This window comes from Vulpes vulpes, chromosome 15 (assembly GCF_048418805.1).
Source record: "Vulpes vulpes isolate BD-2025 chromosome 15, VulVul3, whole genome shotgun sequence".
Classification (NCBI taxonomy): Eukaryota; Metazoa; Chordata; class Mammalia; order Carnivora; family Canidae; genus Vulpes; species Vulpes vulpes.
The window spans coordinates 107895947-107913113 of record NC_132794.1 but is presented as its reverse complement, the minus strand read 5'-3'; the positions used below and the strand labels follow the sequence as shown (position 1 = coordinate 107913113).

Here is a 17167-nt window from a genome sequence, read left to right as displayed (position 1 = left end):
GTCCACTGAGAGAAAATATTCAGTAAGGAATAAAACAAATATCAATAAATTTCAAAATACTGAACATAACTTTTTCTGTTCATAAAAAAACAAAGTTAAAGATTTGAAACAAGATAGCTAGAAAAGTGAAAAACTCACTTCTACATGAGAAGATCAAAGACAGAATCAAAGATCAAAGAAGAAACAATAAGTTAGAAAACTATTTTGAACATAATAGCAATAAAAACTACAATACGACAAATTTTGTGGGGTACTGCTAAGGCAGAGCTTAAGGGAAATCTGTATCTCTAAATGCTTACATTAGAAAGGAAGAGGTCTTAAAAAAAAACTCTGATTTAAATTTCCAACTTAGGAAACTAGAAAATTATGAGCAAATTAAACAAAAACCGAAAATAAGGAAATAATGCAAACAAGAGCCAAAATCAATGATGTAGAAAAGAGACAAAACTAGAGAAAATAAACACAAAAGTGGGTTTTTAGGAAAGATCAGTAAAATTAATAAACCCTAAGTACAATTAATCAAGAAAAAAGTAGAGAAAATAAAAATTACAATAACAGAAAAGGAAGAGGGTTGTCAGTACTGCTCTTACAGACACCAAAAATGTCAAGAGCAGAGTATTTTTTTTTCAAGAGCAGAATATTACAAACAACTTTATCCTAACACATCAAACAACCTAGAAGAAAAGTATAAATTCCTTAAAAATACAATCTATCGGGATGCCTGGGTGGCTCAGTGGTTGAGTGTCGGCCTTTGGCTCAGGTTGTGATCCCAGGGTCCAGGGATCGGGTCCCGCATCAGGCTCCCCACAGGGATCCTGCTTCTCCCTCTGCCTATGTTTCTGCCTCTGTCTCTGTGTCTCTCATGGATAAATAAGTAAAATCTTTTAAAAAATACTAAAATAATTTTGTATAAAGTATCATCAGTACTGCACATGGTAGGAGATGGGCAGAAAAAAAAAACAGGAAGCAGGAAGGGCAGGATGTTATAGCCAGTCATGGGTATTTAGATTTGTTTTCAGTTCTATGTCTGAAAATTTTTATGATAAAAGGTTAAAAAAGAAAGCAAAAGGCATTAGGCTCCTTTACTCTTACCTCGATCTTTTTTTTTCCCCACAGAAATCAAATAGTGGGTTGAATTTTTGAGGGCGAGTATTTTGAATTAATTAAACAGTGCCCATATTTCCAACCTCTCCTACTCTGTCGGGCCAGGAACATGGAGAGTGGATGAATTTAACATGTGAGTGATTGACTTCCTCCACATACTTACCTAATCACCCTAGACTAGGGTTTCCCAGGCTGGACACCACTGACATTTGGGGCGAGCTAACTCCGTTGTGGGGCTGTCCTGTGAGCTGCAGGACATTTAGCAGCAACGGTGGCCTCTGTGTCCTTGATGCTAGTAGTCCACCCACCGACTTGTGACAACCACGACTTTCTACAGACATTGCTAAATATCCCCCGGTGGGCAGAACTGTCCAGTTGAGAACTACCACCCCAAAAGTGCATCCTCAACCAGGACAACACTCCCTCAAGGGGATGAAAACTGGTTCAGGTGTTAGCATTCCTTGAGGCCCTGCAAAGGGCCATGGTGCATACACAGATATATAGTATATTTGGTGGAATTAAAATTTCACAGCAGAAAGGAGAAATTAGGGAGGGAAAGGTCTAAAACAAGGAGGAGGGAGCAGGGGTGATAATGAAAGAGACTAAGAAATACCCTCCTACAAAGAGGCCTAGGATTTTACTTGATGGAATCATGCCCTCTCTCCGTTTGGCATCCCCAGAGAAAGGCTTTCCGGTGTGCTGGGGAGTCTTCCTTTGCTTGAAAAAGATGTGGCAAAAGCAGCAGAGCTGCTTCCCAGAACCTCTGAAATTGTCTTTGAAGCCTGAAATGTAGGATGATACAAATTTAAGGAAAAAAAAAACAAAAAAACTATGAGGGGTTCTTGCTGAATCTGACGCTGTCCCTCGACAGGGTGGGGAGACTAGAAGCTTCCCTTTAAGTTCTAACAGAACCCACACAAACTGAGCTGACCTCAGACAAATGGCCCACCTGTTTGTCCTGGCCCAACCAATGACCTAGGGGCAGCCATGCCACTTTATAGCAGTTTTAAATGAAGAAGAAGGTGGCATTTTTCAAGTTTCTCATTTACCAAAACCCATCCGGCAAAACCCCTGGATAGCAATCCCACTTAACTCAATGATGCAGAAGAGATGAATCTTACAATTTCCTGTTTTCTTTTTCCTGTTTTTTTTTTATGCAAAAGCTGGCCTAACACTAGAAGAACCAGCTGGTTTATGGTACTGAATATTCATGCTTGATGGAGTCACACCTGGCCAGTTAGCATACACGCTATCCTTTGATCATTTCTCAATCCACAGTTAAAATGCATTTAGATTTGTTCAGTGAAAGCACAGTCCCAGACGTGCAGCCTACAGAGACGCTTTAGTGGGTGCACTCCACATTCGAGGACTCTGTATCAGAGTGAACACCGAGGCTGACCGAGAACCTTCTGGCATGTGGCATCTCTGTAACTAAGGGATGAGAGCATTTCGATGGTGCTGTTGATTTTAAAATGATAGCAGAAGGAAAGAACAACAGGGTGGCAGCTAATTTTATGTGTCATCGTGGATAGGCCATGGTGCCCAGCTGTTCTGTCAACATCAGTCTTGATGTTGCTGCGAAAGTGGTTTTTTTTTTTAAGATTTTATTTATGTATTCATGAGAGTCAGAGAGAGAAGCAGAGACACAGGCAGAGGGAGAAGCAGGCTCCATGCAAGGAGCCTGATGCAGGACCCGATCCCGGGACTCCAGGATCATGCCCTGGGCCAAAGGCAGGCGCCAAACCGCCAAGCCACCCAGGGATCCCCCAAAAGTGTCTTTAAATGTGGTGAACATTTACAATCAGTTGGCTTTAAGGAGCTCACCCTCCCCAGCGTGCCTGGGCCTTGCTCAACCAGCAGAAGCCTTTAAGAGCAAAGACTGAGGTTTCCCAAATAAAATTCTACCTCAAGACTGCAACGTGGAAATCCTACCTGACTCTCCAGCCTGCCCGCTTGTTCTGCCCATTGCAAACTCAAGACAACAACATCATCTGTTACCTGAGCTTCCAGACTGTGGGCTAACCCTACAAATTGCAGACTTGTCAGCCCCACAGCCATGAGAACACATTTCTTCAAATAACTGCTCCCTCTCCCTTCCTGTCCTTCTCTGCCCCTCTACACACATACACCACAAACACACATGGGTGCGTGCATACACACACACACACACACACACACACACACACAGAGCTGGTTCCATTTTCTCTAGAGAACCGTGACTGATGCAAACAGGAACACACATCCTATCTTAAATTGGGCTAGAAGCACAAGTCCACACTGCAACACTGCCCCTCTACACACATACACCACAAACACACATGGGTGCGTGCATACACACACACACACACACACACACACACACACACACATACACACACACAGAGCTGGTTCCATTTTCTCTAGAGAACCGTGACTGATGCAAACAGGAACACACATCCTATCTTAAATGGGGCTAGAAGCACAAGTCCACACTGCAACATATGCCAAAGAAAGCAGGCAGAAGAGCAGACACTTCCCAGAGCCAGGAAAGGCAAGTCTACACCTGCAGAGGGTGGTGCTGATGAGAAGTCACTTATCCACCAGCAAGGGCCTGCAAAGCTCTGAGTTAGAGGGGGGCCCACGTACCATGAGAGGCAAGGGGAAGGCAGGGATGGGAAATAAGGAACAGGTGGAAAGTCCTTATGACGAGCAGTTAAACCCTCCACCTCATCCTACCAACCAGGAAGGAAACCGCCACCTACCTCCCTGACTCTTGAAGACCGTGGAAGGCTGAACTATTTGGGCCTCTGCATTTAGGAACAGCAGGCAAGTAGAGAACAGAGCTGAACAACCAGACTGAGAAGTAAGGGTCGAGGGTAAGTCTGTCTGGTGCCCTGTAAGAAGCCTGGCCCCTCAGCCTGGCTTCTGGGATGCCAGGCTCCGGTATTCCTGGCAACAGCCTGGGGCGCCTCCTCTGGGGAGCAGAGTAGCCTCAAAAAGTAAGGGCCAGATGCTTACACTCGGGGTCATCCAGTGAAACCCCAGCTCCTTCCCCATTCATCCTTCAGTGAAGCTTAATGAACGAGCTCTGTCTGGTTAGCTTTAGTGCTTTCACCTAAAATAAGAATCCCAGTGAGGCATATCATCATGAAACTTCAGATGGCCAGAGCTGGAGAAAGGATTCTAAGAGGTTCTAGAAAGAGAAGGAAAAATAAAACCAAGGAAAGGAATGCTATAAGGCTTCTCTAGTATCTTGCACAGAAGTGATGTTTCTACCTACAATTCTGAACCCAGCTAAAGAGGCAAAAAAAAAAAAAAAAAAAAAGACACTTCAAGCATAAATATCTTAAAATGTGTAGCTCATACGTCCTCTCGTGGGAAATGATAGGAGAAAGAGCTTTTCCTCCCAGAGCTTTTCCTGTTCCCTGCCTGGAATCCCTAGTCCCCAATTCCAGAGCACTGTGGTAATGCACCTGGGATTCATCCTTGCTCTAAAGAGGCCATGGCCATGTCTGACCATCCTGTACTCACCCCGAGTATCAAGCCAGTACCTACAAAACAGTAAGTACTCAAGAAAAATCTGTGAAATCATCATTAGCCAGATACACCTCTTAAAATCATGTCTGCCATTTAAAGAATGTATCCCACAAGCATTGATTATCCTATAAGTGACCCCTTTTTAAAATATAAGAGTCATCTGGGTGGCTCCATCAGTTAAGCATCTGCTTTTGGCTCTGGTCAGCCCTGTGTCGAGCTCCCCGCTCAGTTGGGAATCTGCTTATCTCTCCCCTGTTCTTGCTCTCTAATAAATAAAATATTGAAAAAAATAAAAATAATATAATGGGGTTATTTAAAAATGAAACATTTGTGTGCACTGGTCCTGCTTTAGTAATGCTTTTTTCCCTCAGTCTTAAATGTTTTAGAGCATTTTAGGTTCACAGCAAAATTAAGAAGGTCCAAGTATTGTTAAAATGTCTTTGCTACCCAAAGCAATCAGCACATTCAATGCAATCCCTATCAAAATATCATCAACAGGCCAGCCCGGATGGCTCGGTGGTTTAGCCCAGGGCATGATCCTTCAGCCCAGGGCGTGATCCTGGAGACCCGGGATCGAGTCCCACATCAGGTTCCCTGCATGGAGCCTGCTTCTCCCTCTGCCTGTGTCTCTGCCTCTCTGCCTCTCATGAAAAATAAATAAATAAATAAATAAATAAATAAATAAATAAATAAATAAATAAATCAATCCATCAACATTTTTTTCACAGAGCTGGAACAATGAATCCTAAAATTTGTATAGAACCAGAAAAAACACCAAATAGCCAAAGGAATGTTGAAAAAGGAAACCAAAGCCGGAGGCATCATAATTTTGGACTTCAAGCTGTATCGCAAAACTATAATCATAAGACAGTATGGTACTGGCACAAAAACAGATAAATAGACCAATGGAAAAGAATAGAGAACCCAGAAATAGACCCTCAACTCCATGATCAACTAATCTTTGACAAAACAGGAAAGAATATACAATGAAAAAAAAAGACAGTCGCTTCAACAAATGGTGTTGGGAAAATTGGACAGCCACATGCAGAAGAATGAAACTGGACCACTTTCTTATATCACACACAAAAATAAACTCAAAATGGATGAAAGACCTAAATGTGAGACAGTACTCCATCAAAATGCTAGAGAAGAACACAGGCAGCAACCTCTTTGACCTCAGCTGCAGCAACTTGCTAGACACGTCTCCAAAGGCAAGGGAAACAAAAGCAAAAATAAACTATTGGGACTTCATCAGGATAGAAAAAACTTTTGCACAGCAAAGGAAATAGTCAACAAAACTAAAAGGCAACCTACGGAATGGGAGAAGATATTTATAAATGTCTTATCAGATAAAAGGCTATATCTGAAATCTATAAAGAATTCATCAAATTCAACACCCCCAAAATAAAAATCCAATCAAGAAATGGGCAGAAGACATGAACAGACATTTCTTCAAAGAAGAAATACAAATAGCTAACAGACAAATGAAAAAATGCTCAACATTACTGGGCATCAGAGAAATACAAAGACTATAATGAGATACTACCTCACACTGGCCAAAATGGCTAAAATGAACAATTCAGGAAACGAGCTGTCGGCAAGGATGCAGAGAAAGGGGAACCCTTTTACACTGTTGGTGGAAAGGCAAACGGGTACACTCTGGAAAACAGTATGGAGGTTTCTCAAAAAGTTAAAAATAGAACTACCCTACAATCCAGCAACTATATACTAGGTATTTATCCAAAGGACACAAAAATAGTGATTCAAAGGGGGCACATGCACCCTAATGTTTATAGTAGCAATGCCCATAATAGCCAAACTATGGAAAGAGCTCAGATGTCCTGTCCATTGACAGATGAATGGATAAAGCAGATGTGAGAATTTATTTATTTGTTTATTTATTTATATATCACACATATACACACACGATGGTATATTACTAGGCCATCAAAAAGAATGAAAGGGATGCCTGGGTGGCTCAGCGGTTAAGCATCTGCCTTTGGCTCAGGGCGTGATCCTGGAGTCCCGGGATCAAGTCCCACATCGGGCTCCCTGCATGGAGCGTGCTTCTCCCTCTGCCTATGTCTCTGCCTCTCTCTCTCTGTGTGTCTCTCATGAATAAATAAATAAAATCTTTAAAAAAAAAAAAAAAGAATGAAATCTTGCCATTTGCAATGATGTGGATGGAACCAGAGGGTATTATGCTAAGCAAAATAAGTCAGAGGAAAACAAAACCATATTATTTCACTCATATGTGGAATTTAAGAAACAAAACAGATAAACATAGGGGAAGGGAAGGAAAAATAAAATAAGATTAAAAAAAAACAGAGAAGGAGGCAAACCATAAGAAACTATTAACTACAGGAAACAAACTTAGAGTTGCTGGAGGGGAAGTAGGTGGGGGCATGGGCATTAGGAGGACACTTGATATAATGAGCACTGGGTGTTATACGTAACTGATGAATCACTAAATTCTACCCCTGAAACTAATAATACACTACCTGTTAACTAAATTGAATTTAAATAAAAATGTTTTTGAAAATAAAAAATTAGAAAGGAAAGAAGGTAGAGAGGTACAGAGACTTCCCATAAGCCTCCTGCCCCCACACATGCACAGCTTCCCTCATTATCAACATCCTCCATTATCTGTTGGAATTGATTGACTTACACTGACACATCATCATCACTCAAAGTCCATAGGTTATGTTAGGGGTCACTCTCGCTGCTGCGCATTCATAGGTTCCAACAAATATATAATAACATATCCACCATTCTAGTATCATACAGAGTAGTTTCACTGCCCTAAAAATCCTCTGTGCTCTGCCTATTTATCCCTTCCCAACCCCAACCGTCATGGTAATGCTTTTCTTTTTTTTTTAATTAATTTTTATTGGTGTTCAATTTACCAACATACAGAAAAACACCCAGTGCTCATCCCGTCAAGTGTCCACCTCAGTGCCCGTCACCCATTCCCCTCCAACACCCGCCCTCCTCCCCTTCCACCACCCCTAGTTCGTTTCCCAGAGTTAGGAGTCTTTATGTTCTGTCTCCCTTCCTGATATTTCCCAACATTTCTTTTCCCTTCCTTTATATTCCCTTTCACTATTATTTATATTCCCCAAATGAATGAGAACATACACTGTTTGTCCTTCTCCGATTGACTTATTTCACTCAGCATAATACCCTCCAGTTCCATCCACATTGAAGCAAATGGTGGGTATTTGTCGTTTCTAATTGCTGAGTAATATTCCATTGTATACATAAACCAATACTATTTACTTGGAGCATAAGGAACATGTTTTCAGTTTTGTGGGTCATGTCTCCCTTGGAACTACACAACTCTGCCATTAGAATGCAAAGACTCCATAGGCAATACATAAACAAATGGGCATCTCAGTGTTCCAATAAAACTTTATTTACAAAAACAAGTAGGCATCGATTTAGCCCACGGGCTGTTGTTTGGTGATCCCTGAACAACAATATCTAGTTATGCATTCTCATCATTTTCACAAGGAAGAAGTTCCTTAATAGCTTGACTTGGCATTAATAATTTAGGTTTTTTTTTTCCCTATTTTTCTCTCTGAAAGCTATTCTTTTTCTAGAATGTGAAAAAGTACCCAACCGAAAGCCAAGACTACAATGAAAGACAATTCCTTTTCAGAATATCCCTGCTTTAAAGCTATATTGCCTTCCTTTGCTTTAGATATCAAGTTTCTGGGGGCGCCTAGGTGGCAGGCAGTTAAGCAGCTGTTGGTTTCAGCTCAGGTCATGATCTCAGGGTGATGGGATTGAGCCCTAGGTTGGGCTCCCCACTCAGCGGGGACGTCTGCTTGTGGATTCTCTCTCCTCCGTCTGCACTTCTATTTGCACACGTGTGTATACGTGTGTGCACTCTCTCTAAAATAAATGGATAAATCTTTTAAAAAAATAAATTCAAGTTTCTGGTAACTCTGGAGGAAACTACTCACTCTTTGAAAATGTAATCTCTGTTTTTCCCACAAGGGAGGCTTGGGCCCCCTTACCAAGCAAGTCCCATAAGATGGCTGCTGTGGGACATGCCCTTGGCCAACCGTATGCCGCCTGAGCACTTCAGTTAAGTCCTGTTTGACTGCTTCCCAAGCACAGGATCTTTCGTTTCCAAAATAAACCAATGTTTGTTCTTATGTTCAAAGAAAACCAACCTTCCAGTCACTGATTATAAACGGAGCAGAAGCAAAGCCGTGATTGCCTAGTGTGAGGAATTCATCTTAGGAGATCTCGTGGTCCAGAACACCTGTGTCCACTCACTCCAGTGCAGCCTACAAAGCTGATTTCACTGAAGGGAGGAGGAGTGTGTGTACCACACTGGGGTTCCACTAAGATCATCCCTCTGAGGTCCAGTACCTCCTCCGAGAGCCAGGAGTCATGCCAACCACTTCCTGTTAGCCACAGTAAGAAATCCAAAGCACAGCACTGATGGTTTTTCTAAGTGGATATGGCGGCTCCCTGTAAGGCAATCACTGACCTGTCACAGCAAAGAAAGAGAACAGATAAAAATACTATCATCAAAGCCTAGGGGCTGGGTAGGCCAAGTAGTAGAAATCTTTAACATTTTAAGTAGTGTCTTAAGCAAAAGATAGTAATAGCCTCTGTCAAAAAAGCTCATCTAGCACAGATGGGACATCAGCCATGCACTTGACAGGGCAGCTGGTGGCAGCCCTGTCAGAAAATGCGTCTGATAGGGAATGTGCACTTCTCAAAGGAATACTTCTGTGGGGCCTGGCCTCTACTCTCTAGGGCCAAGCAGGCTTCTGGGCTCAGTTACTCACACGGCAGCTATGTCCTTCCCCAGGTCAAATGCAACACTGGATACTAAGTGGTGTGGACACACTTCAGTGAACTACCTGAAAGCCAAGGTTAAGGGCTTCATTCTTTCTGCTTTTAGCTTTGGAAGCCCCTTAAGCCCAGCACCGAGTCTTTGGGAGGACAGAGCATTCCTGAAAACAATGGAGCACTTGAGGGACCCTAGGAGGACAGAGGTGGAGAGTACGTGGGAGCCAACCCCAGGTGCACACCTTTCCGGGGACCTCAAAACAGTGGTGGCAAGGGAACACCGGACCACGAGGAGATAGAACTCAGGGCAGCAGGTGTTCCTCCAGCTGGCACCTACGACTCCCCTAAAACAGACGCTCACCCAAAATGAGACTTCCAAGAGCACAAACAACCTCAGAGGAGAAGTGCTTCCAGACCGATGTTTGGCCTCAAGTGGCCTCGGGGAACCCTAGGTCCTCCACCTTCATGCACCGCCGGGCCCCTTGCCATATCAACCTCGATGGACATCCTGACGAAGCATAGTCAGTAAGCATCTTCTCCTCTCAATCTCCCCCAAGACTCTAAAGTCAAAGCCTTTCCACCAGCAAGTGGATGTGTTTGGTCTAAGCCTCTGTATCCTTTCCCCAGGGTGGCCGTGACCAAAGACCACCAGCCTGGGGAGGCTGAGAACAACAGCCCCCTATTCGGGAGCCCAGAAGTCTGAAATCAAGGTGTGGGCAGGATCCTTCCTTGCCCCTTCCAGCATCTGGGAGCTCCAGGTATTCCTTGGCTTATGGCGACACCACTCTGATCTCTACCCTCATCTTTGCATGGCCTTCTCACCTGTGTCTCCGCGTCTCACATATTCCTAGGTCTTTCTCTACTGGGGACATCTGTCATTGGATTTAGGGCCACCTTACATCCAGGATGATCTCCTCTCAAGATCCCTAATTTAATGACATCTGCAAAGATGATTTTCCAAATAAGATCATGTTCACAGGTTCCATAGGCTAGGACTTGGACATATCTTGTGGGGGAACATGATTCAACGAGCTATAGTCTCCAACAAGCCAAACAAGAATAGGAGTTACTTATTTAAATACACATGGGATACTTCACTGAATTTAATCACTGCAAGGCGTGAGACACTATCGAGTTAGAGGCTGGCATGAAGGTCAACTAAGTGTCCTTGGATGAGATACTGAGTTTGTCTGAGCTTCACTGTCCTCATGTGCAAAATGGGGATAACCCAACCTGGCGAGGCCATTGTACAGATTAAAGGTAATTCACTTAGAGCGACTGGCACCCCAATATCTTGTTGACAGGGCTCCAGTCTCTAAGGACTCTGAGCAAATATCCAACAAACACTGCAGGAAAAGGCATCTAGTTACTCCTTGATTTAGCCGCTATCAGGAAATGTCTTACATACTTAGAAAAAAACAGGAAAGATCAAGGAAACAGGCCCACCAATGGCCAATAACATCAGACCTGTGAGAAATCAATGACTTTGGGTCATAAGGGCAGCCCCTCCCAAGTGGTCTCCTGTGGCCACGGTTTCCCAATGACCCCAGTATCACCAACCTAAATACACAGAGTACTACTGTCTCTAGGCTTCCCAGGACACAAGCTGTGTTTCATTTATCTTTGTGTCCCCAACACCTAGCTTGGTGCTTGGCACCTTGGTCATTCAATAAACATTGCCGGAATGATCCAGGATACTCTGGAACCTCAACTCTGGTTACAGACAATAATATGGATGAGTACTATTGATTTAAAGCACCATACTAAGTACTTCACATCTACATTGAGGGGATTAAATAAAATAATGCCCCTACCCATGTTGTCATGGCAGTGCTCCACAAATGTCAGTGATCATCATTATTTATTTTAACCCTCACTCCACCTAATAGCGGAGGTGCCATCATTCCCATTTTACACAGCAGGAATTGAGGCAAGAGCAGGTAAGTCGCAGAGCTAATACCTGGCAGAGCTAGGGTTTGTCACGCTACAAAGACTTGTGTCCTCTCCACTACACCACCTTGCACCTGATTCATATTACTTAGTCTTGACTTTAAGGCTGGTCCCAGCCTGCATATCTATAACCAGACTATATATTGAGGCACTTGTGCGCGTGCGTGTGTGTACATATATATGCCATATATTGGTACACACACGATGCCTCCACTAAAGAAATAAACTAGAGAGAACACAGAGCTGAAAGCATATGGTCCCAGGGAACATGGTAAATTCCCTTGCACAGTCAAGCTCCTGAATCATACTGAATCCTGAATCCGAAGGGTAAAGTGTCACATGTCATGCTCTGCTGAGCTCACAGAAGCAACATATACGATGTCTTGTAAACTCTAGAGCCTTGTCCGCAGGTTTATTACTTCCTGTCAAATTCTTGTTTCTAAGTGTACAGGGAAGCAGAATGAACTGTGCTCAACATTCACGTCCCAGCACTTTCTTCTCCACTGAAACTCCCAAGGAAAATGGTCAGGAGACATGACCGGGAATTAAAGAGAGTCCCAGCCACCGGACTTACAGGAGGAATGGATGCTGGGGAAGCTTTTGCGGCCCTCGGACACCAGATCGGGGTCACCCGTGCAGTGCATTTCTGAGTTCATCACTCCATCTGGAAAGCAGCGGTAAAAGAAATCGGGGCGAGGTCTACAAAAGACACCATGGACATTTTCAATATAAAATGCTGCCATCACAAATGGACCCCAAGCTAACCCCCACCATTCCCTGCTGCCCCCAACTCCTCCTCCTGCCAGTAACACTGATGCCTCCCAGTGACTACTCCAGACACGGTGGTCTTGGGCACTTGCCACTTACTGGTTTTCTGACCTGGGGAAGGTCATGTAGCTTCCCCCCCAGCCTCGGTTTCCACATCTGTAAAAGGGGGAGATAAATACCCGCCCAAAGGGGAGGCCATGAGGGCTAGATGAGATGCTGATAGGAAACAGCTAAGCACAGGGCCAGCAGAGTAGATGGTAGTTCCTGCCTCCACTGACAGCTCCCATTCAGAGGCTGCTTCCAGAACCCCAGAGTCCAGGCTTCTCCTGGACATGTTATGTTCTACATGTTCTTCCCTGGATCTTGAATTTGGATGGCAAACCACCCCTCCTCCAATAGCAGGTCTCTCCTAGCCTCACCTAACCTCACTGGAGGACCTGACAGCTTAGCTCTATGATGCAGAGGGCATGGCCACCAAGGCTGGCCTCTCTGACCTCACAGGAAGTGGGCAGAGGCTGACCCTGAGGTCAAGCCCCCTGCTCCAGGCACAGCTAGCACTTACTGAGCCCTTACCGGTACCATGCACAGTGCCAAGCACTGCACGTGCATCATGTTATGTGATTCTTATGCCAACCCTGGGACTGCCTTCATCTTGCAGGTGCAAAAATGAAGGTCTAGAAAGATGGCACTCCAGCCCAAGGTCACACACAACCAGTAAGTGGCAAAGGCAAGCCTAAGCCCCAGTAATTAGATTCCTGCACCAACACACTTCACCCCATGGCTTTCTGCCTCCCTCAGGGGAGGAGTCTCATATAGATGGGTGATGGCCAATCACTTCCTATTAACTCAACTAATATTTGTTGAAGGCCAGCCATGGGCAAGGCTTTGGTAGTGCTGTTAACACAGGGCCTCCTTTCTGCACATCCTGGGTCACGGTGACTCCCTGGTCTTCCCAGCTCTGGGATCTAGGCCCAATCATAATCTGTCAATATCTATGTCAATATTCCATACCAGAACTTCTGGTGTATTCTCTCTCTCTCCCCTACTCGGCTAGTGTTTCTCTAAGTGTGGTTATTCACTTACTGAACCAGCATCTTATTAGGGCCCCACAGCAACTCTTAATGCAGAAAGTTGGGAGAAGGGCACAGCCCCAGGTCATGCACTACCCAATTTGTATCCACCTTCTACCCCCGTGGTGCCCGGCCAGCACCCTCCACCAGGTAGATGATCAGTAAATGCTGAGCTTCTGAGAGGGGAGCTAACCTGTCCAAGGCCAACAGCCAAAGTTAGGCCTCAATTTCAGGTCTTCTGACTGTTCATCTCTGTGGAAACTAGCTCACTTTTGGAGTAGTCGGGGGAGAAGCCAAGATAAATGGAGAACAGAAATCGTTTTCCAGGGGGGCAACAGAAATGTGCCATAAGCCAAAGCTCAAATGCTAATCCACAGAGGACCTTGAGAGTCTAAGCCACCATTTGTTTTGTTCCAGAACTTACCTTCCCACTATTAACTTAATAGTGTTTGTGCAGACTCCATTCAGAGCAAGAGCCAAGGACACCGCTACAAAACAAAACCAACAGACAGAAAAATAACCAGATGGTTCTCAAATCACCATCATCATTATCATCATCATCATCATCATCGTCACTTTACATCATCGTACTATTCAATTATGGCCACAGAAATATGAGCCAACAGTTTAAAAGAACAGAGGGAAGTCTGAGTGGCTAGAGTAAAATATAATTAAGGCATGACATTGGAGAGTGATTCATAAAATCCCAAGACCCTGTGACATGAAATTTATCTCCCTTCCTTGACTAAAATTTTTTACATTGGAAAGGAACCCATCCATTATGTTTTGGCCTGATATGAACAGATTTAATACTATAGCATGTAGAGTTTCTTTTACTGGTAGCAAGAAACATAGTTTTTTTTATTTGTTTCTGGCAACCTTCTCAGACATAATTCTAATCAGAGCAGCTGTTGGAATCCGTCCTCAGAGTCGGACATTCCCACTTGGTGATTATCTCTATGTTGACCCATAACCCGCCGACAGCTGTCCCTCTGTTATCAGACAAATCACTTTCTGAGAGGCAAACAGTCCCAACACCTCATGGGATTTTCAGAAGGTTTGCCCAAGTGGTGTTTTCTGCCACCTAAGGCAGCAGTAACTTCTGGAATCCATTATTTACAAATATACAGCATGGGGACTTTCTCTAAGAAGCTTGGAAGGACTTTGCTGGAGGAAGTACAGCTCATCCAAAGGGTACCTCACAGGTCTCTTCTATGGTTATCAAGACTGCACAAAAGGCAAGTCAATGTGACAGAAGGTCAAATGTCTTGCATAAGCAATAAAAACTACTGATGCCCAGTTCCAACGCTTTGTTGAATAACAAAGCATATGAGCTACCATTTCCCTTTGGTAAATATTAACTGTTCAATAGTAGTTGAATTTATGTAAGAAAACAGCAGTGGAGGGACATTTCCAGGAAGGAGCTGCCTAGAGCAATTCCTCATCATCAAGGGAGACAAATGTGTTCTCGAGCAGAAAGTACCGTGCAATGGTCAACACAGTCGTCAAGGGCACTGGCCACAGAGACTGATACGAAACCTCTCTGCTCTTAACAAGTCATGGGAAGCAGAGAGAACAGGAGGGACCAGTTCAAATGAATACCTTTGTCAAAGGGAAACTAATCACCTAAGTGTGAGATGGGCAACAATGGGCCATGTCGGAGTGTGGCAACAAAGGACAGATGGGGCACTGGGGTGTAGAGCAGAGTGGGAGTCACAGCACAGCACCACCAATGACATACCAAGCAGGCAACTGGGATGCATAAATAGGAGCCAGGCGTGCAGGAATTCAGAAAGATCTTCCGATTACATTCTGCACGCACAGACCCGTCCTTCCAAAATGCAGGCTTCCCTTCTCTCTTGCCAGCTCAGAGCACTGCTGAGAGGTCTCCTTTGCAGAGAGGAGAGAAAATGCCCTGGGCTGTCTTCACTGCTGTACTCTCCCTAGAGCCATGACAATTAACAGGCCCTGAGATCACCCTGTGTGACTGGGGTCTCTTCCTATTAGAGCTGCTTTGCAGGCTCATGCTGTGTTTTCCCAGCTGGGCCACGCTTCTTCTGATCCTGGTCCTAGCATGGCCTTGGCACAGAGGAGGTCTCTGGAACAAGCATCACCAGCTGATCTCCCAATGCTCTTGGGGAACTTCACAGACCACTACATCAATCTGGAACACCATACACGTCCCCAACCTCAGCACCAACTTGGCTTATTGTAGCAAAGAGCAGTTCTTTGAAAAGTTTCAAGTAGCTGAGCTAGAAAATGTGTCGATGGGATGTAACCACCAACAGCTGGCAACTTCCCTCTCTGACCCAAAAGCCTGAAGGAGACAGAAAACAATGGGGCTCTGGAGTGACGATATTTTAGAGTGAAAGTCATCTCAGTATTCTGGAAGTAAACTAAACTGATTATTTTCATCTGAATAGTACAACCCCTAGGGGACCAATAGGGGGCCTCTCACTGATACCAGAGGGTAGACTGGGCCCAGATCAGATGCATGAAAGACTGGCTGAGCAGAAAATGAACGGCCCCAATCAGGATTGCTTGTTGATTAACAATAACCCAGTGGGTCTGTTTCATAAAAGCTGTGTTTACAACATCCCACAGCACTGCAGGTTTGAGAGAATAGACAAAAAGACAAGCCAGACTGTCCAATAAAGAAATTCAAAGTAATGTGTACTGTGAGTTAGCCCACAAGTGGCCTGTATTGAGAACACTACTGCTTATAAGCATCCCAGAGGATTAGAGACCTTTTGTTGTTACTTTGGTTGTTGTTGTAAATTCAGCACTGCAGCATTTCCATAACTGGGGCCTCTATTATTGCCTCTTCTGCAGCCGAAATCCCTAAAAGCTGGATGCTGCATAGGGGCAAGCCTCACCCCTCTTGTTCCATAGCAGATGCACAAAGGTGGCCATGGTGGACATGCAGATAAGAGGTCTTGGGATTCAGGTCTGCTAAAGGGACCTCAGCACTAAACCACTCTCACTGAGAAAGTCCTGAACTCTAGATAACATTGAAAATGCTACACCTGGTTTTCTGTCCTTGGTTTTTAAAGATCAGTCTCCAACCTCCTACTTCCAGGGCTTCCTAAAAGAAGTGACTTAAAAAACAAACAAACAAACAAAGCTGTGTACAACAGGTGGCTCTTTTTCATTTCTATAAGGACAGGCTCTCATCTATTTAGGCAAACAGAACATCCAATAACTCCACCTTCTCTGTTAACATACAGAAGGCAGGGTATGGTGTGCAATTTTCAAAAGTCACTCTAAGGGAGACTTAGCAGAAAATGAAAAGGTCTAGAGAAGTAACTTACTGCCACAACAACACACAACTCCGGAAGCCGGCAGTAAGTTATAACCATAACCATGAAAGACAGCTCTTATCCACAGTGATATTATCTTGGGACTCCATACCAGGGGAGCAACTAGAATAAAAAGTGAGGTAAAGATATTTCCAGGTCAGCTGAGAGGGATGCCAGCACATTTCAGGGACCACAGGGATACTCATCCAAACACCGCTGCTTAAGCCACATGTGGAGGCATCTATGCCCTCCTCCTTGGAAAAACTGACCTCTCTGCCACTTCAGCTGAGGGGACTGAGACCATGTGATCACAAATCCCCAAACCACAGATAAGCAGCCTGGGGACACACCTGACCTGAGGCAGGGCACCAGCAGGCTGACCAGAGACTCATGACTTTTGTGTCCAAGTGTGAAAAATGAGTTGAGCCAGAGGGTCTGATCCACAAGATGCAGAGCAACTTGGAGGTGGGCACTAGTGCTGATGGTCCTACAGGTGTGGGGCAGGAGCACCCACCACCGCAAGCCCAAACCTCATAGAAACCAAAGGTATGGGGCAGCAGAAATGATGGCCACACTATAGGATTAGGCAGGACACGTGAGGAGAAGAGGGAAGGCACATTACAGAGAGGAGTGTATCTCCACTCCCAA

At 44.5% G+C, this 17167-nt stretch overlaps 1 protein-coding gene across 5 annotated transcripts in view; it reads right to left on the bottom strand.

The window, feature by feature from the left end:
- Positions 1–17167, bottom strand: part of PLPP4 (phospholipid phosphatase 4) — a 119271-nt gene that overhangs the window by 47602 nt on the left and 54502 nt on the right. For all 5 annotated transcript variants that reach the window (XM_025994488.2, XM_072740239.1, XM_072740240.1 and 2 more), the window contains exons 4-5: positions 13645–13708; positions 11957–12081 (exon numbers count right to left, since the gene is read on the bottom strand). In XM_025994488.2, coding sequence (XP_025850273.1) covers positions 11957–12081; positions 13645–13708 — 189 coding nt within the window. The remainder of the gene's footprint in view (positions 1–11956; positions 12082–13644; positions 13709–17167) is intronic.